This window comes from Melospiza georgiana, chromosome 33, assembly GCF_028018845.1.
Source record: "Melospiza georgiana isolate bMelGeo1 chromosome 33, bMelGeo1.pri, whole genome shotgun sequence".
Lineage (NCBI taxonomy): Eukaryota > Metazoa > Chordata > Aves > Passeriformes > Passerellidae > Melospiza > Melospiza georgiana.
Window position 1 is genome coordinate 914426 of NC_080462.1, and position 21672 is coordinate 936097.

At 56.9% G+C, this 21672-nt stretch overlaps 1 protein-coding gene across 1 annotated transcript; it reads left to right on the forward strand.

The window, feature by feature from the left end:
* The first annotated feature begins 715 nt into the window (after positions 1-715).
* On the forward strand, positions 716-10664 carry PRCC (proline rich mitotic checkpoint control factor). Its single transcript, XM_058042990.1, has 7 exons — positions 716-1279; positions 2671-2718; positions 3730-4302; positions 5925-6020; positions 6885-7028; positions 7286-7351; positions 9219-10664. Exons 1-7 carry the CDS (start codon positions 830-832, stop codon positions 9303-9305), a joined length of 1464 nt encoding a protein of 487 aa, XP_057898973.1. The 5' UTR covers positions 716-829; the 3' UTR covers positions 9306-10664.
* The last annotated feature ends 11008 nt before the right edge of the window (positions 10665-21672 follow it).

Below are 21672 nucleotides of genomic sequence, written 5' to 3' on the forward strand. Positions count from 1 at the left end.
GTCCCAGCTCCTGGAATCCTCCCGTGCTCCCCAAGGCCTCCATGACTATTTTTAATTCTGTATTTTTAACACTCCTCAGGCCAGGAGGGGTGGGACGGGGCTGGATTTCACAGTGCTCCAAACCACGCAGGGTTCAGGCTACACTCCTCGTTTATCTCCGTTTGGCTTTCACCATTATTATTACTATTAATTCAGCTTTTTCATTTATTACCTGTAACAATTATTTGGTGCTGCTACTTTACAGTCGCTCTGCTGGGTGTTGGGGACCCAAATTCCAGCCTGGTTTATTGCTTTATTAAGGCCAGAACGAGCTAGAAGGAGGCCAAAAGCATCAAACCAAAAATCAGCAAAGTGCCAGGGGGATAACCCAGCTCCTGGCCAGGCTTTTGCTGGGGCTGGCAGCACCGATCGTGCCCAAACCGTGCCAAGAGGGGAGGATGGCAACGCGGCCTTGTCCCGGTCCCGCCGCGTGGCAGCACAGACTACATTTCCCGTGATGCCTTGCGGCGGGGCACACGGGGAGGCGGGCACAGCTCTGCTCGCGGTGCACGCTGGGAGTTGTAGTCCTGCGCGGCTGCAGCGCGGGCAGCGGGGCGCTGCCGGCAGCCATTACCGGGAGCGCGGAGCCGCCGCCGTCGCTTTGCCTCGCTCCGCGGCCCCGCTGCCGCACGGGGAGGGGCCGCCATGGCGGCGTAGCCTCGCCCCCGCCCGCCCCTTCTTCCCCGCTGCGGGCGCTGAAGGCGCGGCGGCGGCGCGGCCTAGCGCGGAGGGTGGATCCCCGGCTTCGCGTAGCGGCTGCTGCCCGCCAAGGGCCGCCCTCCCCGGGGCCATGTCCCTCGTGGCCTACGCCAGCAGCGAGGAGGACAGCGATGCCGAGGAGCCTGCGGGCGAGGAGGAGGAAGCCGCCGACTCTCCTCCATCCACAGCCGAGCAGCCTTCATCCCGAGGGCTTTTCGCCGCGCTGCCCCCGCCCAGAGCCCCCGCGGTACCCCCGGCCTTCCTCATGGGCCCCCCGGCCACCCTGAGCGGCTTCGGCAGCGCCCCGCCGGGCCAGGCCGGCACCGAGAGCGCCCCAGAACCGGCTGCCAGCGGGGACGGGGCCACGGAGCCCCCCCGGGCCAGGGGGCTCCTCCTGCCGCCCCCCAGGAACGCGGGCACCGCCGCCTCCCCCCTCGGCCCGCCCCCCGCTGCCTCCCCCGGGGCGGGTTTGGGCCTCCCCAAGCCAAAGAAGAGGACGGAGCCGGTGCGGATCGCGGCGCCCGAGCTGCACAAGGGGGATGTGAGTATGGATCGAACCCGAGCCCTTCCCTTCGGGGATGAAACTTCCCCCCCAGCGGGGCTCTTCCCTCGCTCTGTCACACCGAGGTGTACCGGGATCTATTGTTGTGTCATCCTCGGGGAGATTTGTCCTGGCTGCCTGCCCTAATGCTAAAGCGCTTTGCAGAATTAAACTGATATAGAAACCTTATTTATAATCAGAATGCAGCCAAACCCAGATTATCTGCACCCCTTCTTATTCCTGGAGTTAACGAGTTGATGATGTGGAGCTGCAAGGGCGTTGTAGCCCAAAACCATCTTTTGTTTCCTGTGCAGGTGGTGGATTTTTCAGCCAGTTTATTGCTTATTTGTCTAAAGGCTTTCAGGCGTCTTCTAAACTTTTTGGTGACCATTTCCCTCTTATTTTGTGGGATTTTTTTTTTTTTTTGTAATTACTGTGCCTTGCAGGCTTGTGAACCCAGACAGTGAGAGCAGGGGAAGGCAGGTCTATTTCCATCTGGTTTTTAAGTTGGGATCCCTGCTGATGAGGTTTCATCCTCTCCCCACTGCTGAGGACAGAGGATGAATTTCCTTTGGGACAGCACTGTCACAGAATCATGGAATGGTTTGGTTGGAAGGGACCTTAATTCCCGTCTTGCCCCACTCCCTTGCCATGGGCAGGGACACCTCCCACTATCCCAGGTTGCTCCAAGCCCTGTCCAGCCTGGCCTGGAACCCTTCTAGGGATCCAGGGGCAGCCACAGCTTCTCTGTGCACCCTCACCACCCTCACAGAATAATTTTTCTCTAATATCTCACCTAAACCAGCATTTGGAGTCCTGGAGTGGTTTGGGTTGGAAGAAACCCTTAAAACTCACCCTGTTCACAGTGCCCACAGGCAGGGACAGCTTTCATAGCCCAGCCTGTTGCCATGTGGAGGTGATGGTTGTGTCGCTGGTTTTGGTGTGGCAGGAGTGCCTGTGCCTGTGGGAAGAGCTGAACTGGGGTAATTTCCATGGGGACTGGTGGATTTATAAACATTGTCCATGAAAAGTGGCCTGGCAGCGTTTGGGGGAGCCCAGATGAACTCAGTGCTGTGTTTGGGGGGGGTCACAGAAAGAGGAGGAGAGGATAAAGATAGCTTTTCTGCTGCCAACCAGGCTTTCCATGCAAGTTTTAACCAGATATTTAGCAATTTCAGCATTTTTGGGAACAATTCTCTGTATCCCTGCAGGGAACTTTGCATCCTTTTTGTGGTTTGTGCTTCCCCTCCAGTAACTCTGTTGTTGTTTGTCCCTGACCTGTAGCTGTGCAGTTCTTCCCTCCCTTTGGGTTTATTTTCCTGGGATTTATTAGCATGACTTGTTTAGTTTGATGTCTCAAGTTATGCTGAGCTCTGGTTTTTCTCTCTCAGTCAGATTCAGAGGAAGATGAACCAGCAAAGAAAAAAAATACTCTTCAGGTAAATAACAAGGGCACTTGGTTAAACAATTGTCATGGGAAAAAGTGTTTGACTGCTTGTGCAAATCATCCACTCTGATCATCTCATGGCTTTAGGGATATTCCTGAAATCCTGTGGGTTTTCAAGTCCTTGCTTTTGAGCACTTTCACCTATTTAAGTCTTGGTGAAAGAGGCATTAATTTGGGAATTGGGCAGATATTTGCAACAATTCCCCTCAGAATCCCCCTGGCTTTTTGTGCAGTGTACTCAGAGTGGCCAAGCAGTGAGAAACCCACAAGAGGTGTTAGAACTGGGGGAGATAATTGGCAGTTAGTCATGAAAAGTCAATAATCTGCCTCTTATCTTGCTGGGATCCATTTGTCCACACTGATCACCTTGGGCAGATACTTGAATTGAGCAGATATTTGCAACATTCACATTTCCCTTCAGAATCTCCCTAGCTTTTTATACAGTGTATTCAGAGTGATCAAGCAGTGGGAAACCCACAAGAAGTGTTAGAATTGAGTGGGATAACTGTCAGGAAGTCATGAAAAGTGAATAATCTCCCTCTTTTCTTACTGGTATCCATTTGTCCACACTGATCACCTTGGGCAGATATTTGCAACAATTCCCCTCAGAATTCCCCTGGCTTTTTGTGCAGTGTACTCAGAGTGGCCAAGCAGTGAGAAACGCACAAGAAGTGTTAGAATTGAGTGGGATAACTGTCAGGAAGTCATGAAAAGTGAATAATCTCCTTCTTTTCTTTCTGGGATCCATTTGTCCAAACTGATCACCTTGTGTAAATCATCCACACTGATTTCCTTGGGCAGATAATTGAATTGGACCGATATTTGCAACAATTCCCCTCAGAATCCCCCTGGCTTTTTGTGCCGTGTACTCAGAGTGGCCAAGCAGTGAGAAACACACAAGAAGTGTTAGAATTGAGTGGGATAACTGTCAGGAAGTCATGAAGAGTGAATAATCTCCCTCTCTCCTTTCTCTGATCCATTTGTCCTGCACGGACATCACCAGGGACGCAGCGAGGGCTCCGGCTTGTCCGCCCTGCTCCCTCAGCCCAAAAACACACCGGTGAAAGAGACCAACCGCTTGCTCCTGCCCTACGCCTTCTCCAGGAAAGCAGGAGAAAACTCCTCTGACTCCAAGCCTGCCAAGCCCCCCAGCTCTTCCTCCAAGCCCAAAGCCGTGCCCAAGCCGGCCGTGCCCACCACCCCATCCCCGTCGGCCATCAAGGCGGCGGCCAAGAGCGCGGCGCTGCAGGTGACCAAGCAGATCACGCAGGAGGAGGAGGAGGACAGCGACGAGGAGCTGCAGCCAGAGAACTACTTCTCCTTGTCGGACAGGAGCGAGCCTGGCACCGTGGGCACCGAGCCCTACCTGTACCCGGGCTCGGAGGAGCCTCCCCCTGGCACGGAGCCGCAGCCGCAGTTCCAGGACGCGGCCGCGAACGCCCCGCTGGAGTTCAAGACAGGGGTGGGCTCCAGTGGAGTTCAGCACAGCTGGGCACCCAAAGCCACTGAGGACTACAGCAGCCAGCCCTATGGGCAGTTCCCCTCTGCCTATGGAGAGCCTGGGGGGTACTACCAGGTGGGTTTGTTGGCCAGAGGGGAGGGGAGGGCTCTGAGGAGGTGATTGGGTGGCTCCGGTTGGGTGCTGGGTGCTGCTGCTGGGAGTGCGGCCTGTGTGGGGTGCCTGGGCAGGGAATGCAGCCTGTGTGGGGTGCCTGGGGCACAGGGCAGGGAATGCAGCCTGTGTGGGGTGCCTGGGCAGGGAATGCAGCCTGTGTGGGGTGCCTGGGCAGGGAATGCAGCCTGTGTGGGGTGCCTGGGGCTCAGGGCAGGGAATGCAGCCTGTGTGAGGTGCTTGGGGCAGGGAATGCAGCCTGTGTGAGGTGCTTGGGGCACATGGCAGGGAATGCAGGCTGTGTGAGGTACCTGGGGCACAGTGCAGGGAATGCAGCTTTTGTGAAATACATGGGGCAGGGAATGCAGGCTGTGTGAGGTGCTTGGGGCAGGAAATGCAGTCCTTAGAACTACCTGGGCAGGGAATGCAGCCTGTGTGAGGTACCTGGGGCACAGGGCAGGGAATGCAGCTTTTGTGAAATACATGGGGCAGGGAATGCAGCCTGTGTGAGGTGCTTGGAGCACAGGGCAGGAAATGCAGCCTGTGTGAGGTACCTGAGCAGGAAATGCAGCCCTTGGGAGATACCTGGAACACAGAGCAGGTAATCCAGCCTATGTGAGGTACCTGAGCAGGGAATGCAGCCTGTGTGAGGTACCTGAGCAGGGAATGCAGCCCTTGGGAGATACCTGGGGCACAGGGCAGGGAATCCAGCCTGTGTGAGGTACCTGAGCAGGGAATGAAGCCTGTGTGAGGTACCTGGGACATGGAGCAGGAAATGCAGCTTTTGTGAAATACATGGGGCAGGGAATGCAGGCTGTGTGAGATACCTGGGACACAGAGCAGGTAATCCAGCCTGTGTGAGGTACCTGGGCAGGGAATCCAGCCTGTGTGAGGTACCTGAGCAGGGAATGCAGCCTGTGTGAGCTGCCTGGGGCTCAGGGCAGGGAATGCAGCCCAAGCTATCTGGCACAGGGAGCCACAGCACTGAGCACAAGGGGATTCCTCCAGCATGAGAGCTGCAGATGTTCTTTGCTGGACAGATGTTTGACAGCTGCACTCCTGTGAAAACGCCCTGCATGTGAGGGTGCATAGTCAGGGCTCACTGGAGCTGGTGTCTGAGCTCTGCTTGTTTCTAATAATTCTAATAAATAAAATTATAGTTTCTAGAATTATAGTAAATAGAATTCTAATAAATTCTAACAAATCCCAGACTAGTTTGGGTTGGAAAGGACCTTAAAGCCCATCCAGTCCCAGGGTTCCAACCTTCCACTATCCCAGGTTGCTCCAAGCCCTGTCCGACCTGGCATTGAGCACTGCCAGGGATGGGGCAGCCACAGCTTCTCTGGGCAGCTTGTGCCAGGACCTCAGTGCAAGGGCAGAATTGGGAAGAATTCCTTCCCAATATCCCATCCTGGCAGTGGGAAGCCATTCCCCTTGTCCTGTCACTCCTTGTGAGAAGCCCCTCAGGGTGTTTGTTGCTTTGTCCCCTCTTGATGGAATCAGCCCACTGGGGCAGTCTGTGCCTGGTGCCACTGCAGGATTGCTCTCATGCCAAACTGCTTTCCATTTCCCTGTTTCCCTGCCAGGATTACTACAGCAGTGGGTACTACCCTGAGGTGGAACCAGCCCAGGCCTCACCACAGGAGAGCAGCACTGACTCCTCCTTCATCGACGACGAAGCGGTTGGCACCCCATTTTCTGTCCCCAAATCCTCTGCAGTTTGGCTTTGAGCTCTGCCAGAACTCAGGAGCCTCTTGGCAGCCCCACTCCTGCCCCCCAGCACTGCCTGGGTTTCCAGGGCTTTGGGCTGGGTGGTTTTTTCTGGGGGGGGCTCGTGCTGTGTTGTGGGCATGTGTGGGTCCTGCTCCAGCTGGGTCTGCAGGCCCATCAATACAGAATAGAATCAATTGTTGAGGTTGGAAAAGGCCTCCAAGACAATCACCCAGCACTAAACCATGTCCCCAAGTGCCACATCCACGTGGCTTTTAAATCCTTCTGGAGGTGGGGACTTCACCACTGCAGCCTGCACAACCCTCAGGGTGGAGCAATTTTCCCTATATCCAACCTCACCTAACCCTGGCACAACTTGAGGCCATTTTCCCTTGTCCTGTCCCTGTTCCCTGGGAGCAGAGCTCACTGGTTGTCCTCTCCTGTCAGGGAATTGTGCAGAGCCAGAAATGTCCCCCCTGAGCCTCCTTTTCTCCAGGCTGAGCCTCTCCTGGTGCTCCAGCCCCTTCCCCAGCTTTGCTTGCTTCTCTGGACATGCTCCAGCTCCTCAATCTCTTGTCATGAGAGGCCCCAAACCAACCCTAGGCTTGGAGATGCCAGCACAAGGGATGGGCACTGTCTGGAAACAGCAGCAAATGCTGCTTTCTGCAGAGGAAAATGAAATTATAACCTTGATGCTGAGTGGTTTTAGATACTCTCATGTACAACAACGCTGAAAATCTCCAAAAGATCAAAACCCCGGCTGGAAAAGTGTTTTTGCTGTGCCTGGTGTCAGGACAGTGCTGGGTGTAATTGCAGCTCTTGTGTTCTTCCTCCAGTTCAAACGTCTGCAGGGCAAGAGGAATCGTGGGAGGGAGGAGATCAACTTTGTGGACATCAAAGGTGACGACCAGCTGAGCGGGGCCCAGCAGTGGCTGACCAAATCCTTGACAGAGGAGAAGACCATGAAGTCATTCAGCAAGGTGAGGGTGAGGGAGCCTCTGCTCAGTGCCCAAATCCTGCTGGAGCAGTGCTGGGTGCTGGGCACTCACCAGGGAGGGTAAATGATGACATGTGAGAGCAGAGGAGTTCCTCAGAACACAGCGTGTGGGTGGGGAGGGCCAGCCAGGAAGTGTTTCAGCCTCAGGAATCTGCAGTTTAATGGGGAACAAATGCTTGGGATGGCTCTGTGCAGGCACCTCTCCAGGCTGAACAATTCACCTCTTCCTGCTTTTTCCAGAAAAAAGGAGATCAGCCCACAGGACAGCAGAGGAGAAAACACCAGATCACATACCTGATCCACCAGGTGAGTGACCTCCCTGTGGTGTGTGAGCTGATCCAGCAGCACTGCAGGGCAGCACAAGGCTGGGGACCAGGGGCTGGCCCTGAGAACCCCCTGGTGAGACCCAATGGGGTCAGAAGTGAGTCCTGGCCCTGAGGGGATCCCAATCCTGAGATTTCAGCTTTGCTTTGCCCTTCCTGCACGTTCTGAGGCCTTAGGATCCTGCCCTGGATTCTGGCCCGGGACTGAATCTGAGGGGCTCCCAGTCCTGAGCTTTCATCTGAGGGGCTCCCAGTCCTGAGCTTTCATCTGAGGGTCTCCCAGTCCTGAGATTTCAGCTGAGGGCATCCCAGTCCTGAGCTTTCATCTGAGGGCATCCCAGTCCTGAGATTTCATCTGAGGGGATCCCAGTCCTGAGCTTTCAGCTGAGGGCATCCCAGTCCTGAGCTTTCATCTGAGGGCATCCCAGTCCTGAGATTTCATCTGAGGGGATCCCAGTCCTGAGATTTCATTGGAGGGGCTCCCAGTCCTGAGATTTCAGCTGAGGGGCTCCTAGTCCTGAGCTTTGGGCTGAGGGGCTCCCCTCCTGAGATTTCAGCTGAGGGGATCCCAGTCCTGAGCTTTCAGCTTTGCTTTGCCCTTCCTGCACGTTCTGAGGCCTTGGGATCCTGTTCTGGATTCTGCCCCGGGGCTGAATCTGAGGGGATCCTGTTCTGAGCTTTGGGCTGAGGGGATTTCATCTGAGGGGCTCCCATCCTGAGATTTCATCTGAGGGGATCCCAGTCCTGAGATTTCATCTGAGGGGATCCCAGTCCTGAGATTTCATCTGAGGGTCTTCCAGTCCTGAGATTTCAGCTTTGCTTTGCCCTTCCTGCACGTTCTGAGGCTCTTGGATCCTGTTCTGGATTCTGGCCCGGGACTGAATCTGAGGGGCTCCCAGTCCTGAGCTTTTATCTGAAGGGCTCCCAGTCCTGATCTTCCATCTGAGGGGCTCCCAGTCCTGAGATTTCATCTGAGGGTCTCCCAGTCCTGAGATTACAGCTTTGCTTTTCCCTTCCTGCATGTTCTGAGGCCTTGGGATCCTGTTCTGGATTCTGCCCCGGGGCTGAATCTGAGGGGATCCTGTCCTGAGATTTCATCTGAGGGGCTCCCATCCTGAGATTTCATTTGAGGGGCTCCTAATCCTGAGATTTCACCTTTGCTTTTCCCTCCCTGCACGTTCTGAGGCCCTGGGATCCTGCCCTGGATTCTGGCCCGGGGCTGAATCTGAGGGGCTCCCAGTCCTGAGCTTTGGGCTGAGTGGATCCCAGTCCTGAGATTTCATCTGAGGGGATCCCAGTCCTGAGATTTCATTTGAGGGGATCCCAGTCCTGAGATTTCAGCTGAGGGGCTCCCAGTACTGAGATTTCATCTGAGGGGCTCCCATCCTGAGATTTCAGCTGAGGGCTCCCAGTCCTGAGCTTTCATCTGAGGGGATCCCAATCCTGAGATTTCATCGGAGGGGCTCCCATCCTGAGATTTCAGCTTTGCTTTTCCCTCCCTGCACGTTCTGAGGCCCTGGGATCCTGTCCTGGATTCTGCCCCGGGCTTGGCTGCTGAGCCCATCCCCACGAGAAGCTGCTTTTCAGCATCAATGAAATGCCAGTGCATCCCAATTAATCCAGGCCTGTGTCAGGATGATTGTGCAAACCCCTGTCCCCACGAGAAGCTGCTTTTCAGCATCAATGAAATGCCTGTGCATCCCAATTAATCCAGGCTTCTGTCAGGATGATTGTGCAGAGCCCTGTAACGAGGCTTCTGGGCTGAAGGGCTCCCTAATCCACACGAGGCAGGAATGCTGCTGAGTCACTGAAACACAGAGGGTTTAACAGCATCCTCTCCATCTCTGCAGGCCAAGGAGAGGGAGCTGGAACTGAAAAACACATGGTCTGAAAACAAGCTCAGCAGAAGGCAGACTCAAGCCAAGTACGGATTCTGACACATCTGGCCTGCTTTTTGGCTGCTGTCACCTGCTGTGCCCGGGCTCTGCTGGGCTCCTGGAGATCAGCCAGGCCCCCAGCATGGGGCTGGGAGGACACTGCACTCCCTGGCCTGGCAGAAGAAGGGGCATTGCAAGCAGGTCCTGAAACTCCAGCTGTAAATCCTTCCCCTCCCTCCTTGTAAATGTGGAAGGTTCCAAGGACGGTCCCGAGGCACCACGGGGAACGTGCTGGGTGTGAGGCTGCAGCTCTTGTGCTGAGGGAACAGGCTGGGCCTCCTGACCCTTCAGCAGAGGCTCAATAAACCCTCAGTTCCCACTTTGCTCCTCTCTTGGACTTGCTGTGCATTGAGAATGTCGTTTTTCCTTTCTAAAACACGGTGAGTTCCAAGAGCAAGCCTGGCTTTGGAATTTTTAGTTTGGTCCTTACCTTTAAGGTGTCCTCACAGCTGTTTCCTCGTGTCTGGGCTGCTCCAGCACTCCTCTCATGTCAAGAATTTTGAAGAATTTTGATATCCTGGTTTTTAATTGGGTGTTTTTGCTCTGGGCTCCACAGGCTGAGCCCTGCTGAGGGGGGCACCCCTGACCTGCACCACACGTGGAGGGAGGGGAGCTTCTCCTGCCTGGCACACTCAGGGCTTTGGGTTACCCTGAGCCACGTGTGCATGTATATTTTCCTTCCTTTTTCCTCCTCTTTCCTTCTCCCCCAGCCCAAGGCCTCCTGTCCTGCCCCAGGCTGTTCTCAGACTCATCAAAGTGAATGTCCCTCGTGTGGCTGCCTGGGGCTGAGCTCTGCACTTTCCTCTGGGCACACACACAGAGGAGAGCTGCCAACTGTAATCTTTTTTTTTTTTTTTCCAGCTTGTTTGTATCAATTCTGTTTCAATTAAGTGTTGACTTTACCCTCCTGGCTGGGAAGAGGAGACTGCCCAGCCCTAATTTCTTCAAATCAAACCTTTTTTTTTATTTTTATTTAAGGAATTCTGTCAAGGTGATGTGACTGCAAATCCTGTGCAGCTCTGCTGGCCCAATCCATGGATCCAAATCTGTGGCATCACTTTGGTGATGCTGAAGGGAGCAGAGAGCTGGCCTGGTTATTTAACTTATATTCCCACCAATCTGGGTTTTATTTGGCTCAAATGGCCAATATTTGTTATTCTGGTAAGAAGAACTCCCAAGAGGTGGTTTTTCTCCCATGTTACCTCTTAAAAACAGGCAAACCCCCATGACTGAAGTCTTTTCTTAGGAACATTTTAAACTAATCTCATTTTTTAGTTTAGCTCCCTGTATGTTTAGTACTTTGCAGAGCCTGTTTTGAGTATTTGAATGATCAGAATAAAGTTACTGTTGAGTAATTTATTCCTATCTTGTATGTACAGTGAAATCCTCCCAGAAGAGATTTGCTGAAGGAATATATTTCTAAATGAACCCACCCAGCCCTGTTTCCATCACCAGGGGCTCAGATCCTCACCCAGGTACCCTCTTGACCAGGGGATTTTGCACTGTGGGGGCTGGAGCTGCCACGTTCCCCTTTCCATTTCTCATTGGGGTTATGGCTTGGCTTTAGCACCAAGGGAAGTTCCAAGGGCTCCCGTTCCACTTTCAGCCCTCTGAGACCAACAAAATTCAGGTCTCTGAAAGGTCAGAAGTGAATTTTCCCAGAGATAAAACAGCTGCAATCCCCCCAACCCTCCTTTTCCCTCCAAGCCATGGTTTGGCCATCCTGGCTCCCTGTTCTGGGAGCACCACTGGCACTGCCCAGCTCCACTGTGGCTCTCCAGGGTTTGTGCCCCACAGGGCAGCCCTGGGACAGTGGTGTCATCCCAAATTTTGTGGCTGAGGAAGCAGGCAGGGCTTGGGGAGGTTCAGTGTGGCATCACTGCAGTTTCTGACCAATTCAATATCCAAGTGCCAAACCCATCCCTGCTTTACCTGTAGCCTTTTTTCCAGTTTCTGGCCAATTTAATATCCAAGTGCATGCACCAACTGTGCCAAAATCATCCCTCTTTTTCCTGTAACAGCCTTTTCCCCCTCATTTTATTACCAGAAGTCTCTTGGAATGTGTTCATGGGTAAGGCCAGGCTCCCCCTGTGCTGTCCAGCGGGGTTGAGAAGCTGGAGGAGCAGGTTGGCACTGCCAGCTGGTGCCAACAGCAGCTTTGGAGCTCCTCCCAGGGCTAAGGGCTTCCTGCAGTGATGGGGAGGCTGGGGTTGCTCCTGCAAGGATCCAGGTGGTTTAGGAGCAGTCCCCAGGCAGCTGCTCATACACATTCTCAGCTGTGGGCTGCAGGTCCCTGGGGCTGCTCCTGCTGTACACGGGGTCATCCAGCTCCAGCTCCAGCTCTGGGCTCAGCACAACCTGGGGGGATTCCCAGGGAGAGGGAATTGAGAGGCAGGAAACAGCACAGGGTTGGTGTTTCACCCTGCCAGCCCTTGGCTTTGGGACAGGGACTCGGTTTTTGTAGGGAATTGGGGTGACAGGATAAGGGGGAATGGTTCTTGCTGCCAGGGATAGGTGGGATTTTGGGGGAGGAATTATTCCCAGTGCCAGAGGGAAGGGTTGGATGGGATATTGGGAAGGAATTCTTCACAATGTCAGAGGTAGGTGGGATATTGGGAAGGAATTCTTCACAATGTCAGAGATAGGTGGGATATTGGGAAGGAATTCTTCCCAGTGCCAGGGATAGGTGGGATATTGGGAAGGAATTATTCCCAGTGCCAGGGATAGGTGGGATATTGGGAAGGAATTATTCCCAGTGCCAGAGGGAAGGGTTAGGTGGGATATTGGGAAGGAATTCTTCACAATGTCAGAGATGGGTGGGATATTGGGAAGGAATTATTCCCAGTGCCAGAGGGAAGGGTTAGGTGGGATATTGGGAAGGAATTCTTCACAATGCCAGGGATAGGTGGGATATTGGGAAGGAATTCTTCACAATGTCAGAGGTAGGTGGGATGTTGGGAAGGAATTCTTCACAATGCCAGGGATAGGTGGGATATTGGGAAGGAATTCTTCACAATGTCAGAGGTAGGTGGGATATTGGGAAGGAATTCTTCCCAGTGCCAGGGATAGGTGGGATATTGGGAAGGAATTCTTCCTACTGCTAGAGGGAAGGGTTAGGTGGGATATTGGGAAGGAATTCTTCACAATGTCAGAGGTAGGTGGGATATTGGGAAGGAATTCTTCCCACTGCAGAGGGCAGGGATGGATGGGATATTGGGAAGGAATTCTTCCTACTGCTAGAGGAAAGGGTTAGGTGGGATATTGGGAAGGAATTATTCCTAGTGCCAGAGATAGGTGGGATTTTGGGGAGGAATTCTTCCCACTGCCAGAGGGAAGGGTTAGATGGGATATTGGGAAGGAATGGCCTCCTACTGCCAGGGATAGGTGGGATATTGGGAAGGAATTCTTCCCAGTGCAGAGGGCAGGGATGGATGAGATATTGGGAAGGAATTCCTCTCTGTAAGGGTGATGAGGCCCTGGCACAGGTTGCCCAGAAAAGCTGTGGTTGCCCCATCCCTGGAAGTGCTCCAGGCCAGCTTGGACAGGGCTTGGAGCATCCTGGAAGGTGTCCCTGCCCCTGGCAGAGGGTGGGACACAAGGATGGGCTTCCTTCCAACCCAAACCATTGCAGGTTCCCTGTGCTCCTGGCGTGGAGCAAACCCCCATCCCCCAGACTCCAGGAGCTTTCACTCGTGTTGGGGCTGAGCTCTGGAGCTGCCTTGGGGATGCACCCACCTGAGTGCCCGTGCTGGCAGCTCCTCTGTCCTCCGTGTCCCTGCTGGGAGCCCCCGAGTGCTGCCTCCTCCTGCAGTCCTGGCTGGAAACGCTGCGGAACAGCGGCCGGTGGGGCCGGCCTCTGGAGGGCAGCGTGGAGAAAGCGTTCTGGGGGGCTTTGGGGGGCCGGGCAGGCACCCCCTGCCCAGCCAGAGCCACCTCGGAGTAGATGTTCTCCTCGGGGCTGCCACGGGGGCTCCAGCCGCGGGCCATGGCGTAGAACGGGATGGGCTCCTCGGGGTTGGGGGGTCCCTCAGGGTTGGGGGGTGCCCCTGGCATGGGCTCCTGGGCTTTGCTGGGGCTGGGCTCCATCTGCTCGCGGGGCTCAGCGTAGACGTGGAAGCACATGAGCTGCTGGTACTTGGCCTCGGGGGGCTCGGGGCGGGCGGGCTCCTTGTGCACCTGGGCGTAGGGAGCCTCGGGGGCTGCCGTGCTGCTGGAGGGGCTCTGCACCCGGGCATAGGGAGCCTCGGGGGCTGCGGTGCTGCTGGAGGGGCTCTGCACCCGGGCATAGGGAGCTTCGGGGGCTGCCGTGCTGCTGGAGGGGCTCTGCAGCCCCCGAGCAGCCCCCCGGGAGCTGCTCTTGGCAGGGAGGGACGGTGGAGCCTGGGGGGAGATGGGACAGGGCGGAGGTGAGGGTGGGAGTGGGTGTTACTGCATCATCCTGTCCTTGGCAGTGCCTCCATCCTGCCCTGGTACCTCCCTGACACAGCTGAGGGTGGCAGTGGGTGTCACTGCATCCCCCCCCCTCCCATCCTGTCCTTGGGCAGTGCCTCCATCCCTCCTGGCACAGGTGAGGGTGGCAGTGGGTGTCACTGCATCCCATCCCTCCCATCCTGTTCTTGGGCAGTGCCTCCATCCTCCCCTGCCCGTTTTTATCTCCCTGGCACAGGTGAGGGCTGGCAGTGGGTGTCACTGCATCCCATCCCTCCCATCCTGTCCTTGTGCACTGTCTCCATTCTCCTGCCCGTTTTCATCTCCCTGGCACAGGTGAGGGTGGCAGTGGCTGTCACTGCCCCATCCTGCCCCGTGGCAGTGCCTCCATCCCCCCTGCCCCATTACCTCGGCCCTGGGCGTTTCCAGGGACCCGGGGCTGTGCTCTGGGTGCGTGGTTGCTGCTTGGCTCGCTGGGGAATGAGCAGCATCACCCTGTGGCCGCCCTCGGGGCTCCTCTTTCTGCGGGGAGAGCAGAGAGCTGTGGGGATGGGTGCGTGGTGGCTTCCAACCCCGGCTTTGGCGATGCTTGGATTTCCCTTGGGAGAATCCTCCGGATGGCTGCAGGTGTTGTGTGTCCCTGCCCTGATAATTCCCTGCCAGGTTTATCAATCGTTTCTCCTTTCCCCTCCCAGCGCTGTCTGTCAGCCCTGGAATTCCAGAAGAGCAGGGAGTGATTGGCACATTCAAACCCCTGGGGGGGCATTGGGCCATCCAGGTGTCCTTTGTCCCTTTGTCCCTGCTTGGTGGCTCCCTGCCCCTTCCCTGGGGTTCAAAGGAGCAGCAACCACGGGCTCAGGGAGTTCTGTTGGAGCTGGTGCTGCACTCAGAGAATAAAGCTCTGGATCCCAACCCTCCATCAGAACCGACTCCTTTCCTTCACCATCACCTTAAAGCTTCTCCACAGAGGGAAACCTGAGGAGCAGCCCCTGTTATGGGGGGAAGCTCCATCCCAGCACCACCAGAGCTCCTGCAGGCCTGGAATTGTCTCCATGCATCCAACTGCAGCACCCAGCCAGCCCAAAGTGTCTGTGGGGTGAAACACCACACACCCAGCCAGCCCAAAGTGTCTGTGGGGTGAAACACCACAAATCCAACCAGCCCAAAGTGTCTGTGGGGTGAAACACCACAAATCCAACCAAAAGTGTCTGTGGGGTGAAACACCACACACCCAGCCAGCCCAAAGTGTCTGTGGGGTGAAACACCACAAATCCAACCAGCCCAAAGTGTCTGTGGGGTGAAACACCACAAATCCAACCAAAAGTGTCTGTGGGGTGAAACACCACACACCCAGCCAGCCCAAAGTGTCTGTGGGGTCAAACACCACAAATCCACAGCCAAAAGTGTCTGTGGGATGAAACACCACAAATCCACAGCCAAAAGTGTCTGTGGGATGAAACACCACAAATCCAACCAGCCCAAAGTGTCTGTGGGGTGAAACACCACAAATCCAACCAGCCAAAAGTGTCTGTGGGGTGAAACACCACACACCCAGCCAGCCCAAAGTGTCTGTGGAGTGAAACACCACAGTTGCCACTTTTTGGTTCTGCACCAAGGGCCAGACAAGCTCAGGCATGTCCTGTCCAGCTAGATTGGTAATATTTCAATGTGCAGGGGCTCTCAGGGTCTCTCAGAATCTCTCAGGGACTCTCAGGATCTCTCAGGAGCTCTCAGGATATCTCAGGGTCTCTCAGGAGCTTTCAGGGTCTCTCAGGATCTCTCAGAGGCTCTCGGGGCTCTCAGGATCTCTCCTGAGAGAGAGATCTCTCTCAGAGGTTCTCTCAGGATCTTTCAGGGGCTCTCAGTGGATCTCAGGATCTCTCAGGATATCTCAGGGGCTCTCAGGAGCTTTCAGGGTCTCTCAGAATCTCTCAGGGTCTCCCAGGATCTCTCAGGATCTCTCAGAGGATCTGAGGATCTCTGAGGATCTCCCAGGATCTCTCAGGGTCTCTCAGAATCTCCCAGGATCTCTCAGGATCTCCCAGGACCTCCCAGGATCTCTCAGAATCTCTCAGGATCTCTCAGGATCTCTCAGGGTCTGTTAGGATCTCTGGGGATCTCTCAGAATCTCCCAGGATCTCCCAGAATCTCTCAGGATCTCTCAGAGGATCTCAGGATCTCTCAGGGTCTGTTAGGATCTCCCAGAATCTCTCAGGATCTCCCAGGACCCCCCAGGCTCTCCCAGGCTCTCCCTGGCTCTCCCAGGACCTCCCAGGATCTCCCAGGACCTCCCAGGATCTCCCAGGATCTCTCAGAATCTCTCAGGATCTCTCAGAATCTCCCAGGACCCCCCAGAACCCCTCAGGCTCTCCCAGGACCCCCCAGGACCCCCCAGGCTCCCCCAGAACCCCCCAGGCTCTCCCAGGACCCCCCAGGCCCCCCCAGGCACCCCCAGCACCCCCCAGGCCCCCCCGGCTCTGCCATCCCAGCACTCACCCGCGGGCAGGGCAGTGCCCGGCTCAGCAGCTCTCGGTAGGGGCTCACCGGGGCCGTGCTGTGGTGCTGCAGCAGCTGGGCCAGCTCGGGGTGGGCACTGCGCTCGCCCAGGATCCCGTAGTGCCCGTCGGGCCGCTGGTCCAGGACAAAGTGCCGGCAGCGATCCCTGCCCCTGGCGGGACATGGCATGGCATGGCATGGCGTGGTATGGTATGGTATGGCACGGCATGGTATGGTATGGTATGGTATGGCATGGTATGGTATGGCACGGCATGGCATGGCATGGTATGGTATGGCACGGCATGGCACGGTATGGTATGGCATGGCATGGTATGGTATGGTATGGTATGGCACAGCATGGCATAGCATGGCACGGTATGGTACGGCGTGGTATGGTATGGTATGGTATGGCATGGCATGGTATGGTATGGTATGGTATGGTATGGTATGGTATGGTATGGTATGGTATGGTATGGTATGGTATGGCATGGGCACAGCCGCCAGGAGGGGAGAGAGCATTGCATGGCACAGCATGGCACGGCACAGCATGGCACAGCATGGCACAGCACAGCATGGCACAGCACGGCATGGCACAGCATGGCACAGCACAGCATGGCACAGCACGGCATGGCACAGCATGGCACAGCACGGCATGGCACAGCACGGCATGGCACAGCATGGCACAGCACGGCATGGCACAGCACAGCATGGCACAGCACAGCATGGCACAGCACGGGCACAGCAGCCAGGAGGGCCCTGAGCTGGCCACTCCAGCTTTGCTCACCTGTAGGACAGGATGGAACGCACAGCACAGCATGGCACAGCGTGGCACAGCACAGCACGGCACAGCATGGCACAGCATGGTATGCATGGCACAGAATGGCATTGCAGGGCACGGCATGGTATGCATGGCACAGAATGGCACAGCACAGCACGGGCACAGCAGCCAGGAGGGCCCTGAGCTGGCCACTCCACCCTCTGCCCCAGCTTTGCTCACCTGTAGGACAGGGTGGAATGCACAGCACGGCATGGCACAGCACAGCACAGCACAGCATGGCATGGCACAGCATGGTGTAGAATGGCACAACATGGTATGCATGGCACAGCACAGCCTGGCACGGCGCGGGCACAGCATGGTATGCATGGCACAGAATGGCATGGCACAGCATGGCACAGCATGGTATGCATGGCACAGAATGGCACAGCAGGGCACAGCATGGCACAGCACGGCATGGCACAGCATGGCACGGCACGGGCACAGCAGCCAGGAGGGCCCCGAGCTGGCCACTCCAGCTGTGCTCACCTGTAGGACAGGATGGAAGGCACAGCACGGCATGGCACAGCACAGCATGGCACAGCACGGCATGGCACAGCACAGCATGGCACAGCACAGCATGGCACAGCACGGCATGGCACAGCACAGCATGGCACAGCACGGCACAGCATGGCACAGCATGGCACAGCATGGCACAGCACAGCATGGCACAGAATGGCATTTCAGGGCACAGCATGGCACAGCACAGCATGGCACAGCATGGCACAGCATGGCACAGCAGCCCGGAGGGCCCCGAGCTGGCCGCCCCCGCTGTGCTCACCTGTAGGACAGCACGAAGCCCACGGTGCTCTCGCTGAAGCGCACCAGGAAGCAGCCCAGGGGCTGATCCTGCAGCCGCTCCTCTGCCTCCCTGCAGGAACCAACGACACAATGACCCCGTGCCATCCACCCTCATCCCCTCCCTGCCATCCCGCTGCCCGTCCGGGTGCCCAGCGAGGGGGCACCCAGCTGAACACCCCCCCCTGCCCTCGCCGGGCTCACCTGCGGCTGGTGAAGCCGTGGAACCACGAGGGCAGCTCCCCGTCGGGGCCCAGCCGGTGCGCCTGGGTCTGCTGGAACCACAGCCTGGTGCGGGCACGCAGCGCCGCCCTCTCCTCATCCTCGGGCGGGCACGGCGCTGCTGGGGCTGCCCAGAAACCTGGGGGCACCTGGGAGAGCATCGGGAGCTCAGGTGAGGACACGCAGCGAGGACGTTCTGCTCACAATGTGTCAGGAGCCTCTGGCTGGCCTGGGTGGCACAGGGACCCTGGCACAGAGCCCAAAATGCCCATGTGTGGGTTTGATTGTGAGCCATGGAGCAAATTGCCAACCTTGTATGAAGATCAGCAAGCCACAACAGTTTAAGTGAAATAATAGTGGAGTTATCATAAGGTGAAAAAATAGATTTTAGGGTTTTCAGAATGAATTTTCAGGGGGCAAGATGGAGGGAACTGGGTGTGTTCAGCCTTTCTCCTTCTTCTTCATAGCCTCCATCTTCTGCTGTGATGGTGGCACTTTTGGATTGGTTTAGAGTGGAAGCTCACTGTCTAACATGGGTGTTGGAAAGTAATTGTAAATATTGTACAGGTAGTTTTTTGTATAAAGACGTAAAACTGCCCCTGGGGCAGGCAGAGTGCCTGGAACTGTCCTGCTGGATGGACCTCGGCAGGGCAGGAGAAAATTTTTTATAGATAAGACAAAATAAACAACCTTGAGACCGAGAGATGAAGAGCCCTGACTCCTTCTTCAAGCGCTGGGCTGGGAGAAGAAACTTTCCAACTTTTCTTGGGGCCACTCTGAGCAGCAGAGACCCTGACACCAGTGCAGCCCCCTGAGGGTGAGGGAGCCCTGGGAGGGTGAGCTGGGTTGGTGTCCACCCTGGTGTGCCCATGTCCTACCCTGCCATGTCTGCTGTCCCCATGTCCTACCCTGCCATATCTATTGTCCCCATGTCCTACCCTGCCATATCTATTGTCCCCATGTCCTACCCTGCCGTGTTTACTGTCCCCATGTCCTACCCTGCCGTGTCTGCTGTCCCCATGTCCTACCCTGCCGTGTCTGCTGGGCCGTCCTGGGGGCTGCTCTGAAGCCCCCTGGGCCTGCCTGGAGGTGCTGCTGGATCCTGCCTTGCCTCTGGCTGTGCTGTCCTCACCGAGGGGCTTGAAGGTGCTGAAGAGGGGCCGGTCCTCGTCCATGGAGTGCCCTGTGCCAGGGAGAGGGGAGAGGAAAAGGCTCAGGGCAGGGGGGGTGTCCTTTGGGGAGAGCACTCCAAGACACCCCCACAGGCCCTGCTGTCACCATCAGCTTCACCTTGTGCTCCCCAAGCTCAGGCTCAGCACCCTGATCCTCCCCGGGCTGCAAAATGGGGGGGGACAGTGACCTTGGCACCCCAGAGGAGAAAGGGGGACACTGATGTAGGTGTCAGGAGGGAGCACATGAATTCTCCATCCCCTCTGAATCCTCAGTGTGTCAGCTCAGCCCTGGGAAGGGGTGGGAGAGGCTGAGCAGCTCCTGAGGGGCCTTGAGCTTGACCCTGAGCTGCCAACACGCAGCAAAAACAACGTTAAGGCCCAGCAGAGGCTGGAGGGGGTGGAAGATGCTGGGGCTGGATGGATCTGGGAGGCAAAGCTGTCAGAGGAGTGGGTTGAGGCTTTTCTGAGAGCAAGGGGATCCCAGCCACCTTTTCAAAGGCACCCCAGCTCCACTTTTAACCCACAGCAGTGCCCAGCCCAGCCCTGCACCCCTGCAGGCAGGGGAAGGTGAGGAAGGTGTTGACAAAGAGAAACAAAACACCCCAAAACTGCACTAAACCCAGCTTGGGGAGTGCCGGGAAGGAGAATTTGGGGTCAGGTCCTGCCCAGGTCAGGCTGTTGGGGACAATGGCACCGTCCCCAGCTCGCTGTGCATCCCCCTGGGGCAGGATGTGCCTCTGAAACCCTGCAGTGCTGAGGTGGGAACGAGTCAGATCAGCCCTGAAACGGGCTGGGAGTTTTGCTCTGTGTGACAGTTCCGGGCTGAACTTCCCCCTTTGGAGAGGGTAAGATCTGGCAGGAAGGGTTGACGTGGCCAGGGGACCCCAATCCCTCTCTTTTCACCCCATTATTGTGCCTTTTGTCCTGCCTTTGGGCAGGGGGGCATCCCTGCACCTCTTGCTCCGGGTTCACTCCTTGGCTTTGCTGCAAACCCAACCCCAGGCCCCCAAACCCAACCCCAGCTCCCAGCCCAAGGTCCTACCTCTGTTCAGTGTCCGTGGCTGGTGATGCAGGGGCAGGGGACGGGCAGGATGGGCAGGATGAGCAGGGGACAGGCAGGAGGACGAGCAGGGGACGAGCAGGATGGGCAGGACAGGCAGGGGGACAGGAAGGGCACAGGCAGGGGGATAGGCAGGGGACGAGCAGAATGGGCAGGGGATGAGCAGGATGGGCAGGACAGGAAGGGAACAGGCAGGGGGACGGGCAGAACAGGCAGGGGACGAGCAGGGAACAGGCAGAGGATGAGCAGGATGGGCAGAAGGACAGGCAGGACAGGAAGGGAACAGGAAGGGGGATGAGTAGGAATGGGCAGGGGGACAGGCAGGGGGATGGGTAGGACGGGCAGGGGACAGGCAGGAGATGAGCAGGGGATAGGCAGGAGATGAGCAGGGGATGGGCAGGGGACAAGCAGGGGACAGGCAGGAGGACAGGCAGGATAAGCAGGGGAAAGGCAGGAGGACAAGCAGGACGGGCAGGGGACAGGAAGGGGGAGAAGCAGGACGGGCGGGGGACAGGCAGGAGCACGAGCAGGACGAGCAGGGGACAGGAAGGGGGATGGCAGGGGACAGGCAGGACAAGCAGGGGACAGGCAGGAGGATGGCAGGGGACGGGCAGGACAAGCAGGGGACAGGCAAGGGACAGGCAGGAGGACAAGCAGGGGACAAGCAGGACGGGCAGGGGACAGGCAGGAGAACAAGCAGGGGACAAGCAGGACGGGCGGGGGACAGGCAGGAGGACAAGCAGGGGACAGGCAGGACAAGCAGGGGACAGGCAGGAGGACAAGCAGGGGACAGGGGACAGGCAGGACAAGCAGGGGACAGGCAGGAGGACAAGCAGGGGACAGGCAGGACAAGCAGGGGACAGGCAGGAGCACAAGCAGGGGACAGGCAGGACAAGCAGGGGACAAGCAGGGGGATGGCAGGGGACAGGCAGGACAAGCAGGGGACAGGCAGGGGGATGGCAGGGGACAGGCAGGAGCACGAGCAGGCTGAGGCAGCCCCGCCGCCCTGCCCTGCTCTGCCTCTGCTGCCGGCCACAGGCAGGAAGCAGCGACCAAAGCTGCAAGAGGCTTCATGTGATGGGGAAACGTCACAGGAAGGTGGCATGGTGGCCCTGCGGTGACAGGCAGGTGACAGCAGCAGCCTCGGCACTGGCTGGGCTGTGGCCAGGAGAGCACTGAGGCCACCTGGCCACCGGCAACGGTGTCATTGTCACTCTTGTCCTGTCTGCATCCTGGGACTTGCCACTGATGGGAACAGGGAGAGCAGAGCTCGGAGGGGACAGCAGGGATCAGAGGGGACAGCAGAGCTTGGAGGGGACAGCAGGGATCAGAGGGGACAGCAGGGATCAGAGGGGACAGCAGAGCTCGGAGGGGACA

What these genes read in the sequence shown, in the direction of transcription:
- PRCC (XM_058042990.1), top strand. Translation starts at nt 830, where the DNA reads ATGTCCCTCGTGGCCTACGCCAGCAGCGAGGAGGACAGCGATGCCGAG. An exon ending in CCGAGCTGCACAAGGGGGAT is followed by an intron (nt 1,280 to 2,670) that starts GTGAGTATGGAT and finishes TTTCTCTCTCAG; the next exon opens with TCAGATTCAGAGGAAGATGA. An exon ending in TCACATACCTGATCCACCAG is followed by an intron (nt 7,352 to 9,218) that starts GTGAGTGACCTC and finishes CCATCTCTGCAG; the next exon opens with GCCAAGGAGAGGGAGCTGGA.